We start from the raw sequence: 23,158 nt of genomic DNA on the forward strand, positions 1-23,158 counted from the left end.
AGATGAAGCAACTAAGTTGTCAGGAAGGACAGGGCCATAGGAGCGTTCTGTGACATAGAGGTCAGTGCTTTACTAGAAAGCGAGGAAAAGGTAGACCTCAACTTCAAGCCCCATTACCTAAAGTGAGAACGAAATGTCTTCAAATAAGATTGGTTGGGCGAAGTTTCCCTTAAAGGGTGTCTGCAGTCACAGAGAAATGGGTAGGAGGTGGGGAAGGGGAACTCTGAAAACCTTTCTGATCTATGTGAGAGCCATAAAATGGCAATCTGTAAGCAGTGACAGGGAAATTGAGATGAGGGGAATAAATTAAACTCAACTGTAGGAGGCTGTGTATTAGAGGCTCTCTATGGAGGGAATACTGAGCAAGTGTCACTAGCTGAATTTCAAATCCAAAACCACTTTCTGTGTAGTTCTGGTAGGGTAAAGAAGCCAAAGGAAGTGCCAGTAAGCAGAGAAATCCTATAGTTAGGTGGCACATGGCAATTTTCATCAATCTTCAGATGCATATGAAAGCTACAAAGATAAGTCTCTGGCTTTGTTCAAGAAGACAGACACAGGGCCAGGCACGGTGGCTCATGCCTGTAATCCCAGCACTTTTTGAGGTTGAGGCGGGTGGATCACTTGAGTTCAGGAGTTCGAGATCAGCCTGGCCAACATGGTGAAACCCCATTTCTACAAAAAATAACAAAAATTAGCTGGGTGTGGTGGCATGTGCCTGTAGTCCCAGCTACTCAGGGAGCTGAGGCATGAAAATCACTTGAACCAGAAGGCAGAGGTTGCAGTGAACTGAGATTGTGCCACTGCACTCCAGCCTGGGCGACACAGCAAGACTCCATCTAAAAAAAAGAAAAAAAAAAAAGAAGACAGACACAGGGACAGGGCTGATTGATATTCAGCCAAGATGCACCAGTATGGCAGTGCTAGTTGCTAACAGCCAGCATCTGTGTATATTTCTTGGTAATTATACCACACAGAAAACAATGTCCCTGCACAGGGGCACAGATCTTCACCGTAATATGGTGGGATCTACGGAGGTCAGAGGTGACCTGTAAAATACCAAATGGCAAAAATGGCCTGACCTCGACCCATCTATTACCTCCACCTGGATGGAGGGATGGGCCCAGAGACACAGAGGGTATTGTGGCTGGTAAAATTTTCTATGCTTTGGAGGAAATATTATAGTTATAGATAACACATATACAGATGTAACAATTATATAGATGTGCCAGGCATCATTCCTTTTTTAAAAAATATTTTTATATTTTTAGTGACAGAGTCTCAACTTTTGCCACCCAGGCTGAAGTACAGTGGCACAATGATAGCTCACTGCAGCCTCAAATTCCTGGACTCAAGTGATCCTACCACCTCAGCCTTCCAGAGTGCTGGGATTAAAGGCATGTACCACCACACCCGGTCCAGGCATCATTCTCTATGCTTTATATACTTGGCTTCATTGAATCCTCACAATGTTAGGAGGTAGGGGCAATTCATACCTGCGTTTCACAGGTGAGGAAATGAAGACCTAGCGAGGTAAGTAATGTGCCCAAGGTCCCACAGTTTGGTAAATGACAAAATTGGGATTCTGACTGAGTCAAACTGCTTCAGAATTTGTGCACTTAACAAATATGCTATACAGTAGGGATGCCAAAAGTTTCCAGATGAGAATAATCATTAGAGGGAGAGCAGCCAAAATACCCAGGTAAGTATGGGTACCCCTAACTACCCCCCTCCCCCAGCAACATCCCCCCGAACCCAACAGTCTCATCTAGAGTCATGGAGCTATGATGAAATAAGCCTGGAGGCCATCACGGTAGTGGCAGTTCTAATAAAAAGGAAAAAAATCAAAAGATGTTCAAACCAATGGGGAGAGCTGACATTTCCTCTCCTGAAGATATTCCAGCTAAAACTTCAATTCTGGTTTTGTCTCTACAACAAAGAAAGAGGTGGTGGTGGTGGTGGTAGAGGGATTACTTTGTTTCCAAAAATTAAAACGGTCTGTGTAAATATTCAAAATCATTTCCATGAAAATTCCTCTTCAGGGAGGAGGATGAAGAGAAGTGGGTTACAGGGTACAAAGACACAGTTAGATAGACATAATAAATTCAATATTTGATAGCAGAATAGGTCGATTATAGTTAAACAAAAATGTACTTGGGAGATGGATATCTTAAATACCCTGACTTGATCACTACATATTACATACATGTAACAAAATTTCACATGTACCCCACAAGTTTGTACAAATAATGTGGTTACAATTTTTAAAAAATCTCTTACATGTGACCTGAACTATATTCAGCTGGCTCTGTAACTACTTGGGAGTTGCTGGGGAAAAAATTGAAAGAAGAAAAATACTTTCTTCTGTAAGTCTTTCATTTTCTTTATTATTTTGAGACAGGGTCTTACTCTGTCACCCATGCTGGAGTGCAGTGGCACAATCTCAGCTCACTGCAACTTCTGCCTCCCAGGCTCAAGTTACCTTCCCACCTCAGCCTCCTGAGTAGCTGGGACTACAGGCGCTGCCATCATGCCTGGCTGACTTTTTGTATTTTTAGTAGAGATGAGGTTTTGCCACGTTGCCCAGGCTGGTCTTGAACTCCTGGGCTCAAGTGATCCTCCCACCTTGGCCTCCCACAGTGCTGGGATTAGAGAAGTAAGCCACCATACCTGGCCTCATTTTCATTTTCCTTGTTCTGATAGGGATAATTTTGTCAAATCTACCCCCTTTTTTCCCCTTTAATCCTCTTTAATTGCATGTGTATTTGTGTCTAGATTTAGTTTGGGATGGGGAGGACATAGTACATATGACATATGATGTCATAGTGGCTATGCCACAGAAGAATTCAGAAATAATCCACTGCACGAGCACTATAGGAGCTGGTCAGCTTTGCCTTGAACATAACTCCACATCTATATTGGCTCAGCGATTGCTTCTCAATCAACATGTTAATTGTTCCAATATATCAGTACTAGGTACTATTACTCACATTCATCAGAGACATAAGATGTCTCTTCTTCAAGGATACAGAATTTGGAAGATTAAGTCTAGTTACTGACAGAAGACTACTTTTGAATTATCTTTTAGATTATAACATCCCATCTGCATATCTTCCTGTGAAATATTGCCCTGATCATTCATATACCTGGCTCGTAGTGGGTGGTCAATAAATGTGTGATGAATGAATGAATGGTCTGCAATTTCCACACTGCAGCCTTTACCTGCTCATATGATAGTTTTCACTGATTTTCTATTAAAGGCACATGCAGTCAGCATGCAGGATGAGAACTCTAGAGCCCCTAAGACTCAATCCTAGGAGAGCTATTAAAGCACTGATTATTGCAAAACACTATGGTATATAAAGAATGAGACTTGTTGGTCATGCCTGGTGGCTCATGCCTGTAATCCCAGCACTTTGGGAGGCCAAGGCAGGTGATCACTTGAGGTCAGGAGTTCAAGACCAGCCTGGCCAACGTTGCGAAACCCTGTTTTTACCAAAAATACAAAAATTAGCTGGGCATGGTGGCATGCGCCTATAATCCTAGCCACTCAAGAGGCTGAGGCGGGAGAATCGCCTGAACCTGGGAGGTAGAGGTTGCAGTGAGCTGAAATCATGTCATTGCACTCCAACCTGGGGGACAAGAGTGAGACTTCATCTCAAAAAAAAAAAAAATGAGACTTGTTGATCAGAAATTGACTGAAGTTGACTCTAAAAGTTTTCTATCATCAGCTGGGTGCAGTGGCTCACACCTGTAATTCCAGCACTTTGGGAGGCCGAGGCAGGTGGATCACCTGAGGTCAGGAGTTCGAGACCAGCTTGGCCAACATGGTGAAACTCTGTTTCTACTAAAAATACAAAAAACTAGCCAGGTGTGGTGGTGGGCACCTGTAATCTCAATTACTTGGGAGGCTGAGGCAGAAGAATCTCTTGAACCCGGGAGACGGAGGTTGCAGTGAGCCAAGATAGCACCACTGCACTCCAGCCTGGGGGACAACAGTGAGACTTCGTCTCAAAAGAAGTTTTCTATCAGGAGAATGAAGAAAATTGAGCATAAGTTTTCGGGACAAAAAAAAAAAAAGCTGATTTAACTTGGCTTGAGGCTAAGATCAAAATAGGATGATAGAGAGTCTGAGAAAAACCATATAGAGAATGTTAGCTGATTTTATATGCACTTTATTATTTTTGCTTTGCATATCCTGTGTACTACAGATTGGTTTTAATTGTTGGAATTCATATAATGATAAAAATGAAGAAGTTAATTTTTTTAACTTCCTGTTAAAAACTTGGCCTAAAGTACTTCCTCAACAAACACACACTAGTTCCTGCTACCCATCCTTCAAAGCTCTATTCATGCCCTGTTTCCTCCATGAAGCCTTTTTTAGTCTACATCTAGAAAGGCTCTGCCTTTTCAAGCACTTGCAACTACCACTGATTTGCTATTATCAGACTTCTTCATAATATCTTTTTTTTTTTTTTTGAGATGGAGTCTTGTTCTGTTGCCCAGGCTGGAGTGCAGTGGTATGATATTGGCTCACTGCAACCTCTGCCTCCCAGGTTCAAGTGATTCTTCTGCCTCAGTCCCTCTCCCACTCCCTGTAGCTAGAATTACAGGCGTGCCACCACTCCCAGTTAATTTTTGTATTTTTAGTAGAGAGTAGAGATGGGGTTTCACCATGTTTTCCAGGCTGGTCTTGAACTCCTGATCTCAGGTGATCTACCCACCTTGGCCTCCCAAAGTGCTGGGGTTACAGGCATGAGCCATCGTGCCCCACCCATAATATCTTTTTAATGTGACTATTTGTTATCTCTCTCAACCAGAATCTCTCTGAGTTCTGGGATATTTGCCCACAATGCCTTGCACATAATAAAAATTCCAGAGGTGCTGTTTATCTAAACTAGCTTTATTTCCATGAGACTGCTCAAGCACTTATCCTGTGCTAGGTTGTGGGGAAACAGAGGTGAAAAATTCAGATCCAGAGTCCACCCATATGGAGGTTACCTTTTAAATGAAAAAGTGGAAAAGATGAACCCTTCTTAGTCTCTAGAAAGTTGCGAGAAGTTGAAGCAGAAGACCAAAGGAAAAAGTAGGTTGAAAGTAATAGACTATAAATCAGGATATCATGGCCTCATCTCTAATTTCCTGTGTGTCTTGACTGCATTCTTAACCATTTATACATCCATTTCCCTATATGTGATACAGGATTCACATGAAGAATTGATTCCTATATGACAGATATAAGACTTTAATCAGAAAATAGATGCAAATCATGTTGGAGGAAACTTCCTGAACCAGAGAAAAAGCATCCATGAAAAACCCACAGATAACACCATACTGAAAGGGGAAAGACTGAAAGCTTTATCCCAAAGATCAGGAATAAGAGAAGACTATCTGCAATTCTGCTATTCAGTATTGTACAGGAAGTTCTGCCTAGCTTCTAGGTAAGAAAATGAAGTAAAAGACTTTAAGATTTTTTAAAAAAGTAAAACTGTTTATATGAAATGTCCAGAACAGGTAAACCTTGTAGGGACAGAAAGTAGATTAGGGGTTGCCAGGGCCTGGGGGATGATGGTTGGTAGGAGTGACTGCTAATGAGCATGAGGTCTCTTTCAGGTGATAAAAATGTTTTAAATTGTGGTGATACCTGCACAACTCTGTTGATGTAATTTTAAAAAGATACTGAATTGTGTACTTTAAGTGGGCAAATTTTATGGTATGTGAATTATATCTCAGTAAAAAGGAAAAACACAGCAAAAAAAAAAAAAAGAAGAACATTGGAAAAGTTTTTTTAAGACAGAGTTTCCCTCTTGTTGCCCAGGCTGGAGTGCAGTGGTGCAATCTTGGCTTACCGCAACCTCCACCTCTTGGGATCAAGCGATTCTCCTACCTCAGCCTCCTGAGTAGCTGGGATTATAGGCATGCACCACCACGCCTGGCTAATTTTGTATTTTCAGTACAGACAGGGTTTCTCCATGTTGGTCAGGCTGGTCTTGAACTCCCGACCTCAGGTGATCCGCCTGCCTCAACCTCCCAAAATGCTGGGATTACAGGTGTGAGCCACTGCGCCCAGCCAGAAAAGTTTTAAAAGGCTATGCACAGAGGAAAAATCTTTGAAGAACTTAGCCATGACTCCAATTAGGATTTGAACAAACATACATACAGTTTTTTTAGAGAATGACCATTAAGTGCTTAGGGACTAGCAAAAACAGATAAATAAAGCAGTCTTACTGACCAACTTCCAGGATAGGGGTATAGCCTTGTTACACAAACCCACTGCCCATCCACAGCCAACTTTGACTCTTTTCCTTTCCTTGTCTTTGATAGCTAAACTAATGTACTGTTAGAACAAGACTGAGACTAATGATAGCCCAACATTTTAGAGATCAGAAGCCCAAGACATATGTCTAATTATTAATGTTTTGAAGAGTTTGGAAATTCCTATTACTCCGCTACATCACTCAGGTTCTTCCTCTCAGAGAAAGCTAATATTTATAATAAAAAGCTTAGGTTTGAGTGACACATAATTTACCCATGGCACAAACATGTACCCCCAAACCTAAAAGTTAGAAGAAAAAAAGATACAAAATGATTTTCTTTTTTTTTTTTAATTGCATTTTAGGTTTTGGGGTACATGTGAAAAACATGCAAGATTGTTGCATAGGTGCATACGTGGCAGTGTGATTTGCTGCCTTCCTCCCCTTCACCTATATGTGGCATTTCTCCCCATGCTATCTCTCCCCAACTCCCCACTCCCTGCTGCCCCCGCTCCCCCCCAACAGACCCCAGTGTATAGTGCTCCCCTCCCTGTGTTCATGTGTTGTCATTGTTCAATACCCGTCTATGAGTGAGAACATGCGATGTTTGAATTTGTGTTCTTGTGTCAGTTTGCTGAGAATGATGGTTTCCAGGTTCATCCATGTCCCTACAAAGGACGCGAACTCATCGTTTTTGATGGCTGCATAATATTCCATGGTGTATATGTGCCACATTTTTCCTGTCCAGTAAATGATTTTCAATGTGGGTTCTTATTATAATGACCTATCTAATTTATTAACTAGAGTCATCTCTAGTTCTATGATGATGGGTTGTTGGTCAAGGATATTACCGCCACTGCTGCTTTGTTTTACTTTTGAAAATGAGTAATATTTTGATAGGCAGCCAAATCATATAAATACAGTAGGGACAACAATCCCATCTATATACGTGATGCCATTGGTGACAACTGGTTATTAGAAAAATTTACATGGAATTTCTTATTTTCTCTACGGTTTTTCACTGTTGTGATAAATTAACACTACCAAGGGTGACTTAATCACATTTCACAGCATGTTTGAAGACAACTTCAAAAACAACTTCCAGGGGAAAATTGGACCTGACCTTAACTGCAAAACAATCAGTATAGCAGAAACGTATTATTTGGTGTGAATGAATTGGTAGAGGACAAATCACTTCAAGAAATCATTAAACTACATGTAATGCCTAATACATGCAGTGTTTAAAAAACAGATTTACCTAGGTTCCTCTATTCGAGCCCACCTTGTTCTCTACAGCCTGCTACCTTTAATCTGAAAGTTGGAAAAATAAATCTAGTGAACATGTGCCATGTCATGGCAAACTCACTGGCCATAGGAGACAAAATTATCTTTCACATTTCTTTTTTTTTCCTTGGCCATCCAATGAGTCTTATCTAGTTTTCCCATGTAATGTCTCTGGGACTCATCCTTTCTTCTCCATTCTTGTCATATCACTCACATCTAGGGGTTTATTGACTCTAGTTTATTGCAATATCCACGTAACTGGTTTCCTAATTTCCATCTCTCTCTACTTCAAATACATCTGGCAGCAAAGATAAAAGATTAAATTTCTGAAAATAACATTTAATTAAGTAATCTCTCCATTAAAAAACCTCGGCTAGCTCTCCCATGCCTACTGAGTAAACTCCAAATACCATTAGCCTGGTATTTAAGGCCTTCCAAAATCTCAGTCCAAACATACTTTTTTTTTTGAGATATAATCTCACTCTGCCACCCAGGCTGGAGTGCAATGGTGTGATCTTGGCTCATTGCAACCTCCACCTCCTGGGATCAAGTGATTCTTGAGCCTCAGCGTCCCGAGTAGCTGGGATTACAGATATGTACCACCATGCCTGACTAATTTTTTTGTATTTTAAGTAGAGACAGTGTTTTGCCATGTTGGCTAAGCTAGTCTTGAACTCCTGGGCTCAAGCGATCTGCCTGCCTCAGCCTCTCAAGGTGCTGGGATTACACGCATGATCCCCTGAGCCCAGCCTGTATTTTCTAGATTTATCATATACCACCTCCTGGACAAAACTGTTCTCTTTATCATCCCCTGAACCTCCACAAATTCTTTCTGCACCTTTGCTTATGATGTTCTTCCTGCCTAGAATACCCCACTCCATCTTTGGAAGCCTGTTCAAAGGTTAACTTTTCTTCACTAAATTCTCCCTGAACATTTACAATTCACAGTGATCTCTCCTTCTTTGAATGTGATTTGAGTTATGAATGATGTCATTCATTTGGCAATATATGACTTTTCCTGTCTTACATGGCTAATTCTATACTATTTAATTTTGTGTGTCTTGCTTCCTCAACTAGACTGCAAGCTCCTTGGGAATAGGGGCCATTTATTACATTAAAAATCTATCCACAGTGCATATTGCCGTGCTGGGGCCATGACAGGGACTAGTTACAGACAGAAGAGTACTGGAGTCTCCCCAAGATGCCTCACTCTCAGATTGCAGCATTTACTAGAGATGACCATTCCTCACACATACATACCAAACATAATCACTTTAAAGGTGAAACTAACTCTACAGGTTACTCCAAGATATTAAGGAATTATAAACTGCCTTTGAAATACTTGTGAGTCCCCTATTAAAATACAAAACTAACTTTTAATAAATAAGTTCATGTTCCTCTGAAAGCTTAAAAATGACATATAAAGAAACATGGCCCCCCAAAAAAGTAAAAAGAAAAATGGCCAGGCCAAAAAAAGTAAAAAGAAAAATGGCCAGGCCAGGAGCATAATCTCTAGGATTTACTTGATCACAAAGTGCTCAAAAAGCCAAGGCTCTGTGTAATCCAGTGATATTTCATGACTGTTTTTTTCATCTGTAAAACAGGCTAAACCACATAAGGAAAATAAGTATAGGCCAGGCATGGTGGCTCACGCATGTAATCCCAACACTTTGGGAGGCCAAGGCAGGCAGATCACTTGAGGTCAGGAGTTCGACACCAGCCTGGCCAATATGGTGAAACCCTGTCTCTACTAAAAATACAAAAATTAGCCAGGTGTGGTGGTGCACTCCTGTAGTCCCAGCTACTTGGGAGGCTGAGGCAGGGGAATCGCTTGAACTCAGGAAGTGGAGGTTGCAGTGAGTCAAGACTGCACCACTGCACTCCAGCCTGGGCATTACAGCGAGGCTCCATCTCAAGGAAAAAAAAAAAAGTCTAGAACTTGAAGTTCCCAGAGAAGGCAGTCAAAATGATATGGATAACTCAAGCTAAAAATGTTATTCACATCTTGGTTTCTCCTGAATTATTTAGGCAATCTGAGATTTCTTCACAGATAGAAATATAGTCCCAAGCTAGCAGTTGCCAAATCTATGGTGGTTATATACCTTGACCCAAGACATGCTGCAACCATCAAGTTCTAATCAAAATGTTTATTAATCCTCTAACTGAAGAAAATAATCATTACAAAACTCCTACCTCAGAATGCTGTCAAAGCTTTGAAGTTCTGTGGGATGTACTGACCGCAATCTCAGAAATGTTTTGTTTAACTTTGTGGATGACCCCAGATGAAGTTTTGGCAACAAATGCTGCTTGCTCTATATAAATCCCTTGGATATCTTGTATATAGAAGGGAGATCTAGTAGATTACCTAGCATCGTCAGATCAAAACTGCAAGGAATAGTAAGCTTGATACACACACACACACACACACACACACACACACACTTTTTTTTGAGAGGGAGTCTTGCTCTTTTGCCCAGGCTGGAGTGCAATGGCACAATCTCAGCTCACTGCAACCTCCGCCTCCTGGATTCAAACAATTCTCCTGCCTCAGCCTCCTGAGTGGCTGGGATTATAGGCGCATGCCACCATGCCCACCTAATTTTTGTATTTTTAGTAGAGATGGGGTTTCATCATGTTGGTCAGACTGGTCTCAAGCTCCTGACCTCGTGATCTGCCCGCCTTGGCCTCCCAAAGTGCTGGAATTACAGGCGTGAGCCTATTTGTAAGTATATCCTTTCCTTTTGAAATTTTTCTGTTAAATAATGCTTTTGGTTCCTTTAGCCCATCCTTGACTACTGATTGGCAAGGATTCAAATGATCTCCCCATTTGATACATGGATAAATATCTGTGTATTATGGAAATATTACCAATTTTCTTCTCCTCATACCAAGGATTAGTATGATAATGAATCGAGCTTCTTGTCAAGAAAAATGCCAAGTTCAAAGTATTATTTCTTTCACTTCTAATTACAAATAAGTTTTACCTTTTATTGTATTCCATTATACAATTTTACATAGTACCATTATTTTAAGCAATAATTAAGCAAATTGAACTACTGTTTTTGAGCTCTACTTTTCAGCATATAGATTTACCTAAAAAAGTACAAACCAAGCACAGTGGTGCAATTTTCCAGGCACTTTCAAGTTGCTTAAATATTTACAAATATGTAAGCACCCTGTTGGAATGCATGAAAATTTTGGTGTCAAGAAGAAACACTCCATGTATGTCAAATCTTTCAATTTTAACATTTGCACAGCTCCAAATATTCCTGAGAAAAATCAGTCTCATTGTCATGTACATCTGCATTTCCTCACACTTCAGTGTATCTTGGGGAACCATAACCTCGGTCACTCGATGTACCACTAATTGCACAAAATACATGTAATGTGTTGCTCATCCAGGAAGAATGCATTGTATCTTCTTGTAATATCTAAAACAAAAGAAATCAGCATGGTTATCATGAGGCAAAATAGCCACTGCCAAAAAAAAGTATGTGTATATGAAATTACAGGTGTATTTCAATTTATCACTGACACTTAGCTATTTAAAAAGACAGAAAGCAGAGAGAGCAAAGAATAACATTACCGACTTAAGTCTTCAAAGCTGTATTACAAAGGCAGCATATCAAAAAAAGCAGAAAAGATCTAGTTACTCATTAAGATAAAGACTGTAAAATGCAAAATTCAATAAAAAGAAGTAACTCAATCTTTAAAATATTTTTTAACAGATGGTCATGACAAGAGCTCTAAACGGTAGACTCTGATACGAGTTTATGAATCATCTTCTAACACAGTGGTTCTCGGAATCATCTATTGGACTTCTGAAACATGTAGATACCCATGCTCCTTCTCTGGAGACTTGAAAATAATACTAAATGAAGATAAAAGTCTTAAGTGCATATTTCTAAAGACACACTATAATTGTATAAGCTAATTGACGCAGAAGATTTTTCTTGGAAAGGAAGAACTTCATAAATATAAAATATAATTATATTCCAATAAGTATATAAACATAGACATTCGTATTAGTTTAAATATTTTTAAAATAATCCATTTTGTGTAATCCAAAGAAAAGCAACATAAGTCTTGTGCTTAAAGTAGATGGAGGAAAAAACAGTATATACATCATATCCAATCTCTTTACCATAAAGTCCTAACTTAGATCTCAAGCTTTCAATAGTTGGTTCTCAAGTTAGTTGTGAAACTTCAGTATTAAGCCCACAGATTGATTTACAGTGGCAGTACTGAGACATATCATTTGTGTTGCTACAAATCATAAGGCTTAAATGAAATTTATAATCGAGAAATTTCCTCTTACAAAAATATTAACTCATGACACTAATCTGAAAGCATACTAGAATATTAAGAGATGAATAACTGATTATGCCTGTCAGATGTGACAGGCAAGGAGGGTACTTATTGTTAAGAAATTATGAAACATACCAGACAGATGCTACAATGACCACCCCCAACGCTAAGAAATCTGCAATTAATAGATTTATGATAATATAAATGCTTTTAAAAATCAAAAGCAGCCAGGCATGGTGGCTCATGCCTGTAATCCCAGCACTTTGGGAGGCTGAGGCGGGAGGATCACGAGGTTAGGAGATCGAGACCATCCTGGCTAACATGGTGAAACCCTGTCTCTACTTTTAGTACTTTTAATACAAAAAATTAGTTGGGCATGGTGGCCTGTGCCTGTAGTCCCAGCTAGTCAGGATGCTGAGGCAGAAGAACCGCTTGGACCTCGGAGGCGGAGGTTGCAGTGAGCTGAGATTGCACCACTGCACTCCAGCCTGGGTGACCGACCGAGACTCCACCTTAAAAAAAAAAAAAATCAAAAGCTTGAAGAAGTTTTTGAAAGGACTATATATTCTGGTATTCTGTAACAGACTACACTGAAAAGGGACAAGGAATATCCACCCATGTCTTTTTATCAAGTAATCATTTATGGAGCTCAAGAGAATATCTAAAATTTCAGTACACATTAACACTTTGTCTTATTTTTCAGTATTAATATATGTCTCAAAGTATATGACTACAAGGTGGCTCTCATTTATATAAAACTCAATTCACTGTAAAGTCAACATTTGCCAAAAGTGAGGCACACCTAAATATGGTTCCTAATGACAGGATGGCTTGCATAAAGATAAGCCAATACAAACTAAGAGCTATCGATATATAATATTAAGAGGCTAAAATATTGGTCTCTGTAACGAAGAGAAATAAGCTATCCTTTTTGGGAATAACTGATACAGACAAGTGGGAAATACGACAGATTTGAAAAATCCATGCTTTGAAAGGAAAACAAAACTTTATAAAATGACCAGTCAGAATATCTTGATCACAGTAATAACAGTAAATTGAATCATTTGTTTTCAATTTGAATAATTCAGAGTTCAACACTAGGTCATGCAGCTGCATGCAAATGAAATAACTGTAATATAGTACATACTCATTTAAAACAGCATGTGCAATGGTTTTATATCTTTTGTGAAGGAGAAATTTCTGCTGCTTTTTCTATGCATTACGAGGAATAGAAACTAATCAACTGAGTAGTTTCTAAAAACAAACTGTTATCTATTTGATAACGGTATACCTCAGAACAGTTCACTCTCTTGCTTCTAATGACATTGGAGCGCAAAGAACAAAATGATTTCTTATTGATAATTACATCACTAACCACTTTTTAGATAATTGTTGCAAATTTGATTTGTATTCTATCACTTAAATGATTAAAGATAATATGAAAAAAATTTAAAATATAGACATAATAACTTTAAGGTTATGCATTTTGAACCAATACATTTTGCTAAGCAACAATTTCGGGACCCACAGATCATGTTTTCATTTTCAGTCACCCTAATACTTGCCTGCTCATGGATAATGTCCGATAATTCTTTTACCATCTCTCTGAAATTTGACTTTAGCCCTTCATGGTACTCAACTTGATCTTCTTTAATGAGCCGCTCATTTAGTTCAAGTGCAATGCTGCATGCTTGTATGAATTTCCTATGGATGAATATCAAAGATAAGGGTTTTTGTTATTTATTCTTAGGAAGTCTCACTGACAATCCATTTGAAAAGTCAGTTTAGCCATGGCTTGCCTAGAATGAAGATCAGAATCTTATATTTTCTCACTGTGCATTTGTTAATGTCTCTTCCTAAGTTTGCAATGCCTTCTTTCCCTTCCACATTTGCCCTACGATTTCATTTCTTATCTCCTTTTAGACCTGGCTCCAAACACATACTCTCTGGAAAGCCTACTTGCTCAATCATTTACTTGGCATTCTATCAGTTTAAGTTGTGCTGACATTAATTTGCACCTGTAGATAATGAGTCATTCATTTAAAAAGAATTTATTTTGAGCTTACTATGTGGCTAGTACAGTGCTGGGTGCTACACGTATGAAGGATCTTCCCTGGGATGATAAGAAGGAGAACAGAGAGTTGATGACCTATCATAAAAGTCTTTTTCCATTATTTCATGTGTTTATGTTTAATGTCCACAATCAGACTGTAGGTCTTAGGGGACAAAGTACCTTATTGTCCATTTGTTTTATATCCTTGTCATAGCAACTAATAGTCTTTTGCATGTATCAGGCATTAATAAATACTGGTGAATGAATGACTACTGGTTACTCTGCATCCTGGAACAGCTGATAAAACACAGACAGGAAAAGTAAACAAAGTAAGTTGGGAGCAAATGAATGGATTGGTTATCATCTTTCTCCTTAGTCCATATTATTCAATCTGTTTCTCTTCTTCTGAATGAAAACTTTTCTATATTAAAGATATTTCTGTAATAGAAGGGCATTTATACATGGCTTAGCTTTCAGAGCTGCTCACTGAAGACAAGATACTGCATGCCCTAGATGGGCAGAGTCCAAGTGGAAGTAAGGACAGGGGATTGGAGTGAGCCTATGCAATCTTTCCTGCCTCACTTTTATTCCTACCCCAAATGGTCTGAAATGCTGTAACAGGAAGTCAATTGGGTGAAGAAGGAAAGCACATAAGGAACACAGGCTTGTGTTTGTGTCACTTAAAATATCCAAAGCAATATATAGTAAACTGGCATATTTACTCTCTTGGGTCACTAGGGTATTGTTAATGTCCTGCAGGATGAAACGGATCACACATTTTCTCATTCCTTAAAGTGCCATTAGGAGGTCACTTAGATATTATAAAAGACCACAGAGAATGTCCCTTTTTGGAGGAGTATTATTTGGCGCATACTTTGTTGTTTTTTCAAAGAAGAAAACAGAGAAAAAGAATACAGGTCTAATCTGAACACTATAGAACACTTACCTAAACATGTCTTTCAACTCACTCACTTTCTTAGGTGGATACTTGTTAGCTTGGCTGTCATTTAAGAAAGCCCTTGCATATGCTAATGGACCAGCATTGACCTACATTACAAAAGAAGAAAAATGAGAGTGTTAAAGAAGTTTTGGCATTTCTCTTTTTTATTAAAAACTCAAAATACACAAGAAATCCATATCTGAGAAATATATGCTTATTACAAGTTTATTTCAAAAAACCATTAACTAAAGAAAATAATCTACAAAGATGATATTCTAGCAAGTTAGGGATTTCTGATATGTACATACAGGGCTTCACTACAGTCATCAGACTTATGTTAAAGTCCTCTGACATAACACAAAACTTACAAAAATTCAATGTAGTATCTTCATTAAGTGAACAAAAAATAATGCACAGGTTTTTGCCCTCATTATGTGCACAACACACAATTAATGCTTGCTCTGTGCCCTTATAAAAGCAAAAGAAACATGAAGAAACATTTAATACATGCAGGGTAACCAACGTACCTGCACAGAAACACAGCCCTGCAATTTAAGTTGGAGCTGAATCATGTCCACGTCAGCAGAGGAGCAAAGCTTTTGCAGCTCTGCGGTTTTATCTTTTATTTCATCGGTGGCAACATCAATTGGTTTTAAATTAATCTGCTGTTCACAAGTAATAGGAATCCTCTTCTTCACGTAGGGAAATGAGTTTGAAGCTATTAAAATGTTAAGATTGATTTACTGTCTTTAAAAAACCATTTGTTCAAACAGCCAAATTAAAGAAAAAACTCTATTGTGCTTAACTCTCCCCATGCTTTATCTAGAAGATGATGTAGGGTCCCATATAGTACTTCAGGATTGACAGAGAACTTCTCTTTATGAGACATCTCTGGGCAATCATGAATGACATATGGGAAAATGATGGCTTATCACATGGACGTGCTTGTGCAAACTTGTAACTGAACAGCAGAACAAAGAATAATTAAAATTTCAGTTATATGTTCCAGCTGGCCAGCTGCTACTTGTGTATACTGAAAAATACCAAGATAAATAAGAAGTTAACATGCAGGATTGTACTTACTTGTCAAGATTGTACGGCGTTTGCACTGTTCTTCTATACAGCCCTGTTTTTTGCCTGATAAAGTATAAGGAGCCTCAAAAACAAATCTGCTGATATTATGATTTCTTTCAAACTCAGTCTTTCTTTCTGTGAGTTCTTTGTCATCAAAGTAAGGCTTCACATAAGTAACTTGTATATGAGCATATTTTGGATCAAGCTCTTTGGCATTTACCTATAAAATAAGAATTTTTTTTTTCTTTTAATTCAATGGAAGGGAAAAGGAGATAAAGGTAGTCTTGGAGACCGAGTGAGGAACATTGCCATTATAATTGTTTTTCCAATCAAGGAGGTGTTCATTCTTCTTTTTAAAACTCACTTACTTCTGATTATAAAGAAGTTACAGAAATCTATTTGGAGACTACAGAAACACATGAAGAAATTGGCCAGGCACAGTAGCTCACACCTGTAATCCCAGCATTTTAGAAGGCTGAGGTGGGCAGATCACTTGAGGTCAGGAGTTTGAGACCAGCCTGGCCAACACGGTGAAACCCTGTCTCTACTAAAAACACAAAAATTAGTCGATCAGGGTGGCATGTGCCTGTAGTCCCAGCTACTCAGGAGGCTGAGGCAGGAGAATTGCTTGAGCTTGGGAGGCGGAGGTTGTAGTGAGCGGAGGTCGCACTACTGCACTCCAGTCTGGGTGACAAAGTGAGACTCTGTCTCAAAAAAAAAAAAAAATACTGTAATCTTACTTCCCAGCAATGACCATTATTCATATTTTTATATATTTCCTTCTAATCTTTCTTCTATGCATATGTATTCAGAAAATGTTTTAATTGTGCATTATGTGATTTATACCTCAATGAAAACACAGGTATCATTGTTTGTTTGTTTGTTTATTTCGAGATGGAGTCTTGCTCTGTTGCCCAGGCTTGAGTGCCGTGTGTGATCACGTCTCACTGCAGTTTCAGCCTCCTGGGCTCAAGTGATCCTCCCACTTCAGATTCCCATGTAGCTGGGAATACCGACATGCACTACCACACCTGGCTAATTTTAAAATTTTTTTGTAGAAATGGGATCTCCCTATGTTGCTAAGGCTGGCCTGAAATTCCTGGGCTCAAGTGATCCTCCTGCCTCAGCCTCCTAGTATTGGGATTATAGGCATGAGTCACCATATATGGCCAATAGTTTATACTGTAGTTACTGACATTACTTTTAATGGCTACATGGTTAAACATGACTTATTGGACCATTCTCTCATTAATGGAGATTTAGGCTGTTTTCCTACTTTTTGCTGTTGTAAATGTTTTGATGAACATCCTTGTATTTAAAACTGTGTGCATTTTTTTCCTGATTTTTTTTCCTTAGGATAAATTTCTAGAAAAGAAATTGTTTGATTAAAAGATTTACATGGGGCCAGGTGCAGTGGTTCGTGCCTGTAATCCCAGGGCTTTGGGAGGCCAAGACATGAGGATTGTTTGCCCAGGAGTTTGGGACCAGCCTGAGCAACACAGCAAGACCCTGTCTCTACAAAACATTAAAAAAAAAAAAATTAGCTGGGGTGTGGTAAGATATACCTGTAGTCCCACCTATTTAGGAGGCCAAGACAGGAGGATTGCTTGAGGCCAGGAGTTTGAGACCAGCCTGGGCAACATAGTGAGACCCTGTCTCTAAAAAAAAAAAAAAATCCCACAAGAAACAAAAATTAGCCAGCTGTGATGGTGCACACCTGTAGTCCCAGCTACTCAAGATGCTGAGGTGGGAGGATCACTTGAACCCAGGAGGTCAAGGCTACTGTGAGCTGTGATCGTGCCACAGCACTGCAGCCTGGGTGACAGAGCCAGACCCTGTCTCAAAAAAATATAAAAATTAAAGAGCGGTCAGGCGCAATGGCTCAGACTTGTGATCCCAGCACTTTGGGAGGCTGAAGTGGGTGGATCACTTGAGGTTAGGAGGTCGAGACCATCCTGGCCAACATGGTGAAACCCTGTCTCTACTAAAAATACAATAATTAGCCAGGCATGGTAGTGGGTGCCTGTAATCCCAGCTACTTGTGAGGCTGAGGCAGGAGAATTGCTTAAACCTGGGAGGCAGAGGTTGCAGTGAGCCAAGATGGCACCACTGCACTCCAGCCTGAGCGACAGAGTGAGACCCTGTCTTGAAAAAAATAAAATTAAAAGAAAAAAAGTATACATCGTGATAGGTTCATATGGACCCTTATAAATCTCTCATGCTTTTTAATGCCTAGGTGGTTATATCCATTATATGGGTAATACCACCATTTCTTTAGCCATGTGGACATTTAGACTGCTTCCAGGTTTTTGCTATATAAATTCTGTGGCAGTGAACAACTTTAAACATATATCTTTATATGTGTACATCTACAAGATAAAATGTTAAATGTGAAATTGTGCACATATATATATGGTGGCTCATGCCTGTAATCCCAGAACTTTGGGAGGCTGAGGCGGGCGGATCACCTGAGGTCAGGAGTTGGAGACCAGCCTGGCCAACATGAAGAAACCCCATCTCTACTAAAAATACAAAAAATTAGCCAGGCGTGGTGGTACATGCCTGTAATCCCAGCTACTTGGGAGGCTGAGGTAGGCGAATCACTTGAACCCGGGAGGTGGAGGTTGTGGTGAGCTGAGATTGCGCCATTGCACTCCAGCCTGGGAAACAAGAGCAAAACTCCATCCCTCCCCATACACACACAAAAAAATCAGCTCTGTGCCAGGCATGGTGGCTCACGCCTGTAATCCCAACACTTTGGGAGACTAGGGCAGGCAGATCATGAGGTCAAGAGATGGAGACCATCCTGGCCAAGATGGTGAAACTCTCTCTCTACTAAAAATACAAAAATTAGCTGGGTGTGGTGGTGGGTGTCTGTAATCCCAGCTACTCGGGAGGCTGAGGCAGGAGAATAGCTGGAACCCGGGAGGCAGAGGTTGCAGTAAGCTGAGATCGTGCCACTGCACTCCAGCCTGGCGACAGAGCAAGACTCTGTCTCAAAAAAAAAAAAAAAAAAAGAAAAATCAGCTCTAAGCCTGGGTACACCCAAGGCAACTAAGGACAGTTGACAGTTAGGTATTCCTACAATGCTTCCCCAAAATCCTGTCTATAGGGAACTATGCATTTCATAGGAAAGGGCCTCTCTTGCTGTAATATAAGCTTTCTCACTCTGCCTTGGCAGGGCCTAGTGGGATGGAGAACCTTTAGAGTAAGGCTCAAGGATCCCTCCTAAACCTATTTCATTGCAAATGTTAACTACAGTCACTATTACTGAACTAAGGATATCTTAGAATAAACTGTGTGCCCCAAGATGATTTTAATCATGATGTAATGGAAAATCATGATGTATAATAGCATTTACAATAATATCTAACTTTTAGAGAGCACTCTACCTTCTGTTATTATTAGTGAATGCTTTTTATATACCAGGAAAGTGATTATACTTTCCATATATTATCTCTTTTAATCCATACAACAACCTCATGAGGAAAATACTATTATTATCTCAATTTTATTGCTAAGAACAATGAAGCACAGAGAGGTTAAGTAACTTTCCCATGGTCACATGGCTAGTGAGTGGCAGAGAGTAGAGATTTGAAACCTGGTATCTCTGACTCCAAAGCCCCTGTTCCTTTCTTTTATTATCTGAAAGTCTCAATTTTCATGCTTCTCCATCAGCTAAAAAAGGGAAAAGTCAGGAGCAATGTGTAATGCCTGGAACTAACCAATAATTTCAAAATGTAGGACATGTGTTACCTTGTCTGAATCCTGAATTATTTTGACATTCTCTGTACCAAATTTTTCACCATAAAGTTTAACAAGTCTCAAGGAAATTTCTGAGAGGCCAGTGAGCTTTGGTTCTTTATAGATGTACTCCTTTCCATCTTCTTCTTCAAAAAAAGACTATTACAAAGTTAAACAAATAATAATTTATAAATAATATGAGCAAACACATTTAAAGAAAATCTACCAAATAACTAGTAATCATATATTTGAAATACATTTTGAATAATATTACTAAAAGTCCCATGCATGAATTACCCTTTTAACTTCAAATTTCAAATTCCTGATAATTTTCAAATTTATAATCATATAAGCATGTGGACTGAGGAAGATTTCCAAACTAGATTTTTTTTCCTTCCCTGTACACTTACCTGTTTTTTCCTTGAAAGTTTTAACTACTATATATTTGATATGTACTTAAAAAGCTTAACAGAAAGTGAAACTAACAGAAATAAAAATCTTCTCTGTTGTATTTTGACCTGAAGGATTTAGATATGAGAACCAAAGGCAACTTTAAACATACAAAAGAGGCTCCCCACTGTTGTAATAGGCACCCTATCTGGACAGAATCCTGGCTGCTATAGTAAACTAGTAATTCAAAGGTGAATATTTAAAAAGGAAAACTTTATGTACTCAAGTATACTTACTTGGCCATAAAAAGCAACTCTGAAGAAAGTGCCTAAAAGTCTTTTTTTTGTATGCATAACTTCCAGAATTTTTGTATAAGCTCCATGAAGAGTTCTATAAACTTGAGTAAGTTTCTGAAAAATGAAAATATACAAATCAGCTTTGTTTTCTGGTTAATTACTAAATGTCTTCAAGATGAATGTACAAGGATAAAAAGCACCAGTATGTTCTTTCCAAAATGGCCTTGGTGGGGCCATTCATACTCATCTCCCTTTGTAACAATTAGACAAAGTCCTCAACAACTTTAGGTCTAAGAGTATACCTTAAAATGGTAAAATAACACTGCGTTTCTTTTTAAAAAAATTTCTTCTAAAAAACACACGGGATACATGTGCAGAATGTGCAGATTTGTTACATAGGTATATGTGTACCATGGTGGTTTGCTGCACTTATTGACCCATCCTCTAAATTACTTCCCCTCACCCCCCACCCCCCAACAAGCCCAGTCTGTGGTGTTCCCCTCTCTGTGTCCATGCATTTTCATTGTTCAACTCCCACTTATGAGTGAGAACATGCGGTATGTGGTTTTCTGTTCTTGAATAACACTGTATTTCTTAATATCATGCTTCATTTTATTCACATCTCAATGGAAATTTTCAATTTTGAAATACTATATTATCAACTACTATCTTCTTTCTTTCTTTTTTTTTTCTGAGACGGAGTTTCGCTCTTGTTACCCAGGCTGGAGTGCAATGGCGCGATCTCGGCTTACTGAAACCTCCGCCTCCTGGGTTCAGGCAATTATCCTGCCTCAGCCTCCTGAGTAGCTGGGACTACAGGCTGTGCCACCATGCCCAGCTAATTTTTTTGTATTTTTAGTAGAGACGGGGTTTCACCATGTTGACCAGGATGGTCTCGATCTCTTGACCTTGTGATCCACCCGAAAGTGCTGGGATTACAGGCGTGAGCCACCGCGCCCGGCTCAACTACTATTTCCTACAGGGTCTGAATATTTTTAACTGAAAGGGCAGCCAAATGCTTTGCTTGAGCCCTCAGGTAGAGAGATATGAGAATAAACAATCCATGTATTTAAAGAGGAAAATAAAATGCAAATATAGAAGTAAGTAGGCTGGGCGCAGTGGCTCATGCCTGTAATCCCAGCACTTCGGGAGGCCGAGGCGGGCGGATCTTGAGGTCAGGAGTTTGAGACGAGCCTGGCCAACATAGTGAAACCCTGTCACTACTAAAAATACAAAATTTAGCCTAGTGTGGTAGCGGGCACCTATAATCCCAGCTACTTGGGAGGCTGAGGCAAGAAGAATCACTTGAACCTGGGAGGTGGAGGTTCGAGACTGTCTCAAAAAAAAAAAAAGTAAGTAATGGTACAAGCTGCATTGAGGGCTGCTTTTATGCAAGTTTACAGACATTTCCAAAGGATATGTTTTTCTGCACTTCCAGAAAAAGAGAGCACATTGTGTAAAGAACATTATCAAAAATGTGAAAGAAGACCTGCAGAATGGAAGAAAATATATGCAAATCACAGATCTGAAAAGGGTTTGGGTTTAGTACCCAGAATATATAAGGAATTCTTACTACTCAACAACAAAATATACACAAACCAATTTTAAAAATGGGCCAAGGACCTGAATAGACATTGCTCCAAAGAAGATGTACAAGCAGCCAACAAGGACATGAGAAGACAATCTCACGGTCACTAAGGAAATGGAAACCAGGATGATGAGGTGCCACTTCACAAGCGCTAGGATGGATTTTACAAAACAAAATAAAACAAACAGAAAATACCAAATGTTGGTGAGGATATGAAGTAATAGGAATCCTAGTACATTGCTGATCGGAATGTAAAATGGCACAGCCACCATGGAAAACATTTTGGTGGGTCCCCAAAAACTTAAACATAGCATTACCAAATGATCCAGCAATTCCACTCCCTAGCATATATTCAAGAGAAGTGAAAATATATATCCACACAGAAATTTGCACATGAATGTTTACAACAGCACTATTCATAATAGACAAAAGGTAAAAACAACCCAAATGTCCATCAATGGATGAATGGATAAACAAACGGCAATAGATCCATACAATGGAATTTTATTCAGCCATAAAAAAGAATGAAGTTCTGATATATGCTACAACTGATACATGAACCTCTAAATATTATGCTGACAGGGTGGGTGCAGTGCTTATGCCTGTAATCCCAGAACTTTGGGAGGCTGAGACAGGTGGATCACTTGAAGTCAGGAGTTTAAGACAAGCCTGGATAACATGGTGAAACCCCATCTCTACTAAAAGTACAAAAACTAGCCGGGTGTAGTGGCATGTGCCTGTAGTCCTAGCTACTTGGGAGGCTGAGGTGTGACGATTGCTTGAACTCAGGAGGTGGAGGTTGCAGTGAGCTGAGATTGCGCCACTGTACTCCAGCCTGGGTGACACAGCGAGACTCTGACTTAATTTAAAAAAAAATTATGCTAACTGAAAGAAGCCAGACAGAAAAGGTCATATATATTACAGGTGAGTATCCCTTATCTGAAATGCTTTGGTCCAGAAGTGTTAGGGATTTTGGAATATTTACATTGGACTTACCAACTGAACATCTCTAGTCTGAAAATCTGATATCCAAAATGTTCCAATGAGCACTTCCACTGATAATCATGACCATGCTCAAACAATTTTAGATTTGGAAGCATTCATGGTTTCAAATTTTCAGATTAGGGATGCTCAGTCTGTATTCCTTCTATATGACATATCCAGAATAAGCAAATCCAGAAAGCAGATTAGTAGTTATTGGAAAATGGGAGTGGGGTGAGGAATAATTAC

The 23,158-nt window shown here is 39.3% G+C and overlaps 1 protein-coding gene across 2 annotated transcripts in view; it reads right to left on the reverse strand.

The window, feature by feature from the left end:
- Positions 1-10,502: 10,502 nt before the first annotated feature.
- DOCK11 (dedicator of cytokinesis 11) overlaps positions 10,503-23,158 on the reverse strand; it is a 188,397-nt gene continuing 175,741 nt past the window's right edge. For both annotated transcript variants that reach the window (XM_012475980.2, XM_064361620.1), the window contains exons 47-53: positions 20,341-20,454; positions 19,667-19,813; positions 15,920-16,130; positions 15,364-15,554; positions 14,843-14,943; positions 13,409-13,547; positions 10,503-10,966 (exon numbers count right to left, since the gene is read on the reverse strand). In XM_012475980.2, the coding sequence (XP_012331403.1) occupies positions 10,847-10,966; positions 13,409-13,547; positions 14,843-14,943; positions 15,364-15,554; positions 15,920-16,130; positions 19,667-19,813; positions 20,341-20,454 (1,023 nt within the window). In that variant the 3' untranslated portion in view covers positions 10,503-10,846. The remainder of the gene's footprint in view (positions 10,967-13,408; positions 13,548-14,842; positions 14,944-15,363; positions 15,555-15,919; positions 16,131-19,666; positions 19,814-20,340; positions 20,455-23,158) is intronic.

This window comes from Aotus nancymaae, unplaced genomic scaffold (assembly GCF_030222135.1).
Source record: "Aotus nancymaae isolate 86718 unplaced genomic scaffold, 86718_ANA_hifiasm-v0.15.2.pri h1tg000004l, whole genome shotgun sequence".
In the NCBI taxonomy this organism is placed as follows: domain Eukaryota; kingdom Metazoa; phylum Chordata; class Mammalia; order Primates; family Aotidae; genus Aotus; species Aotus nancymaae.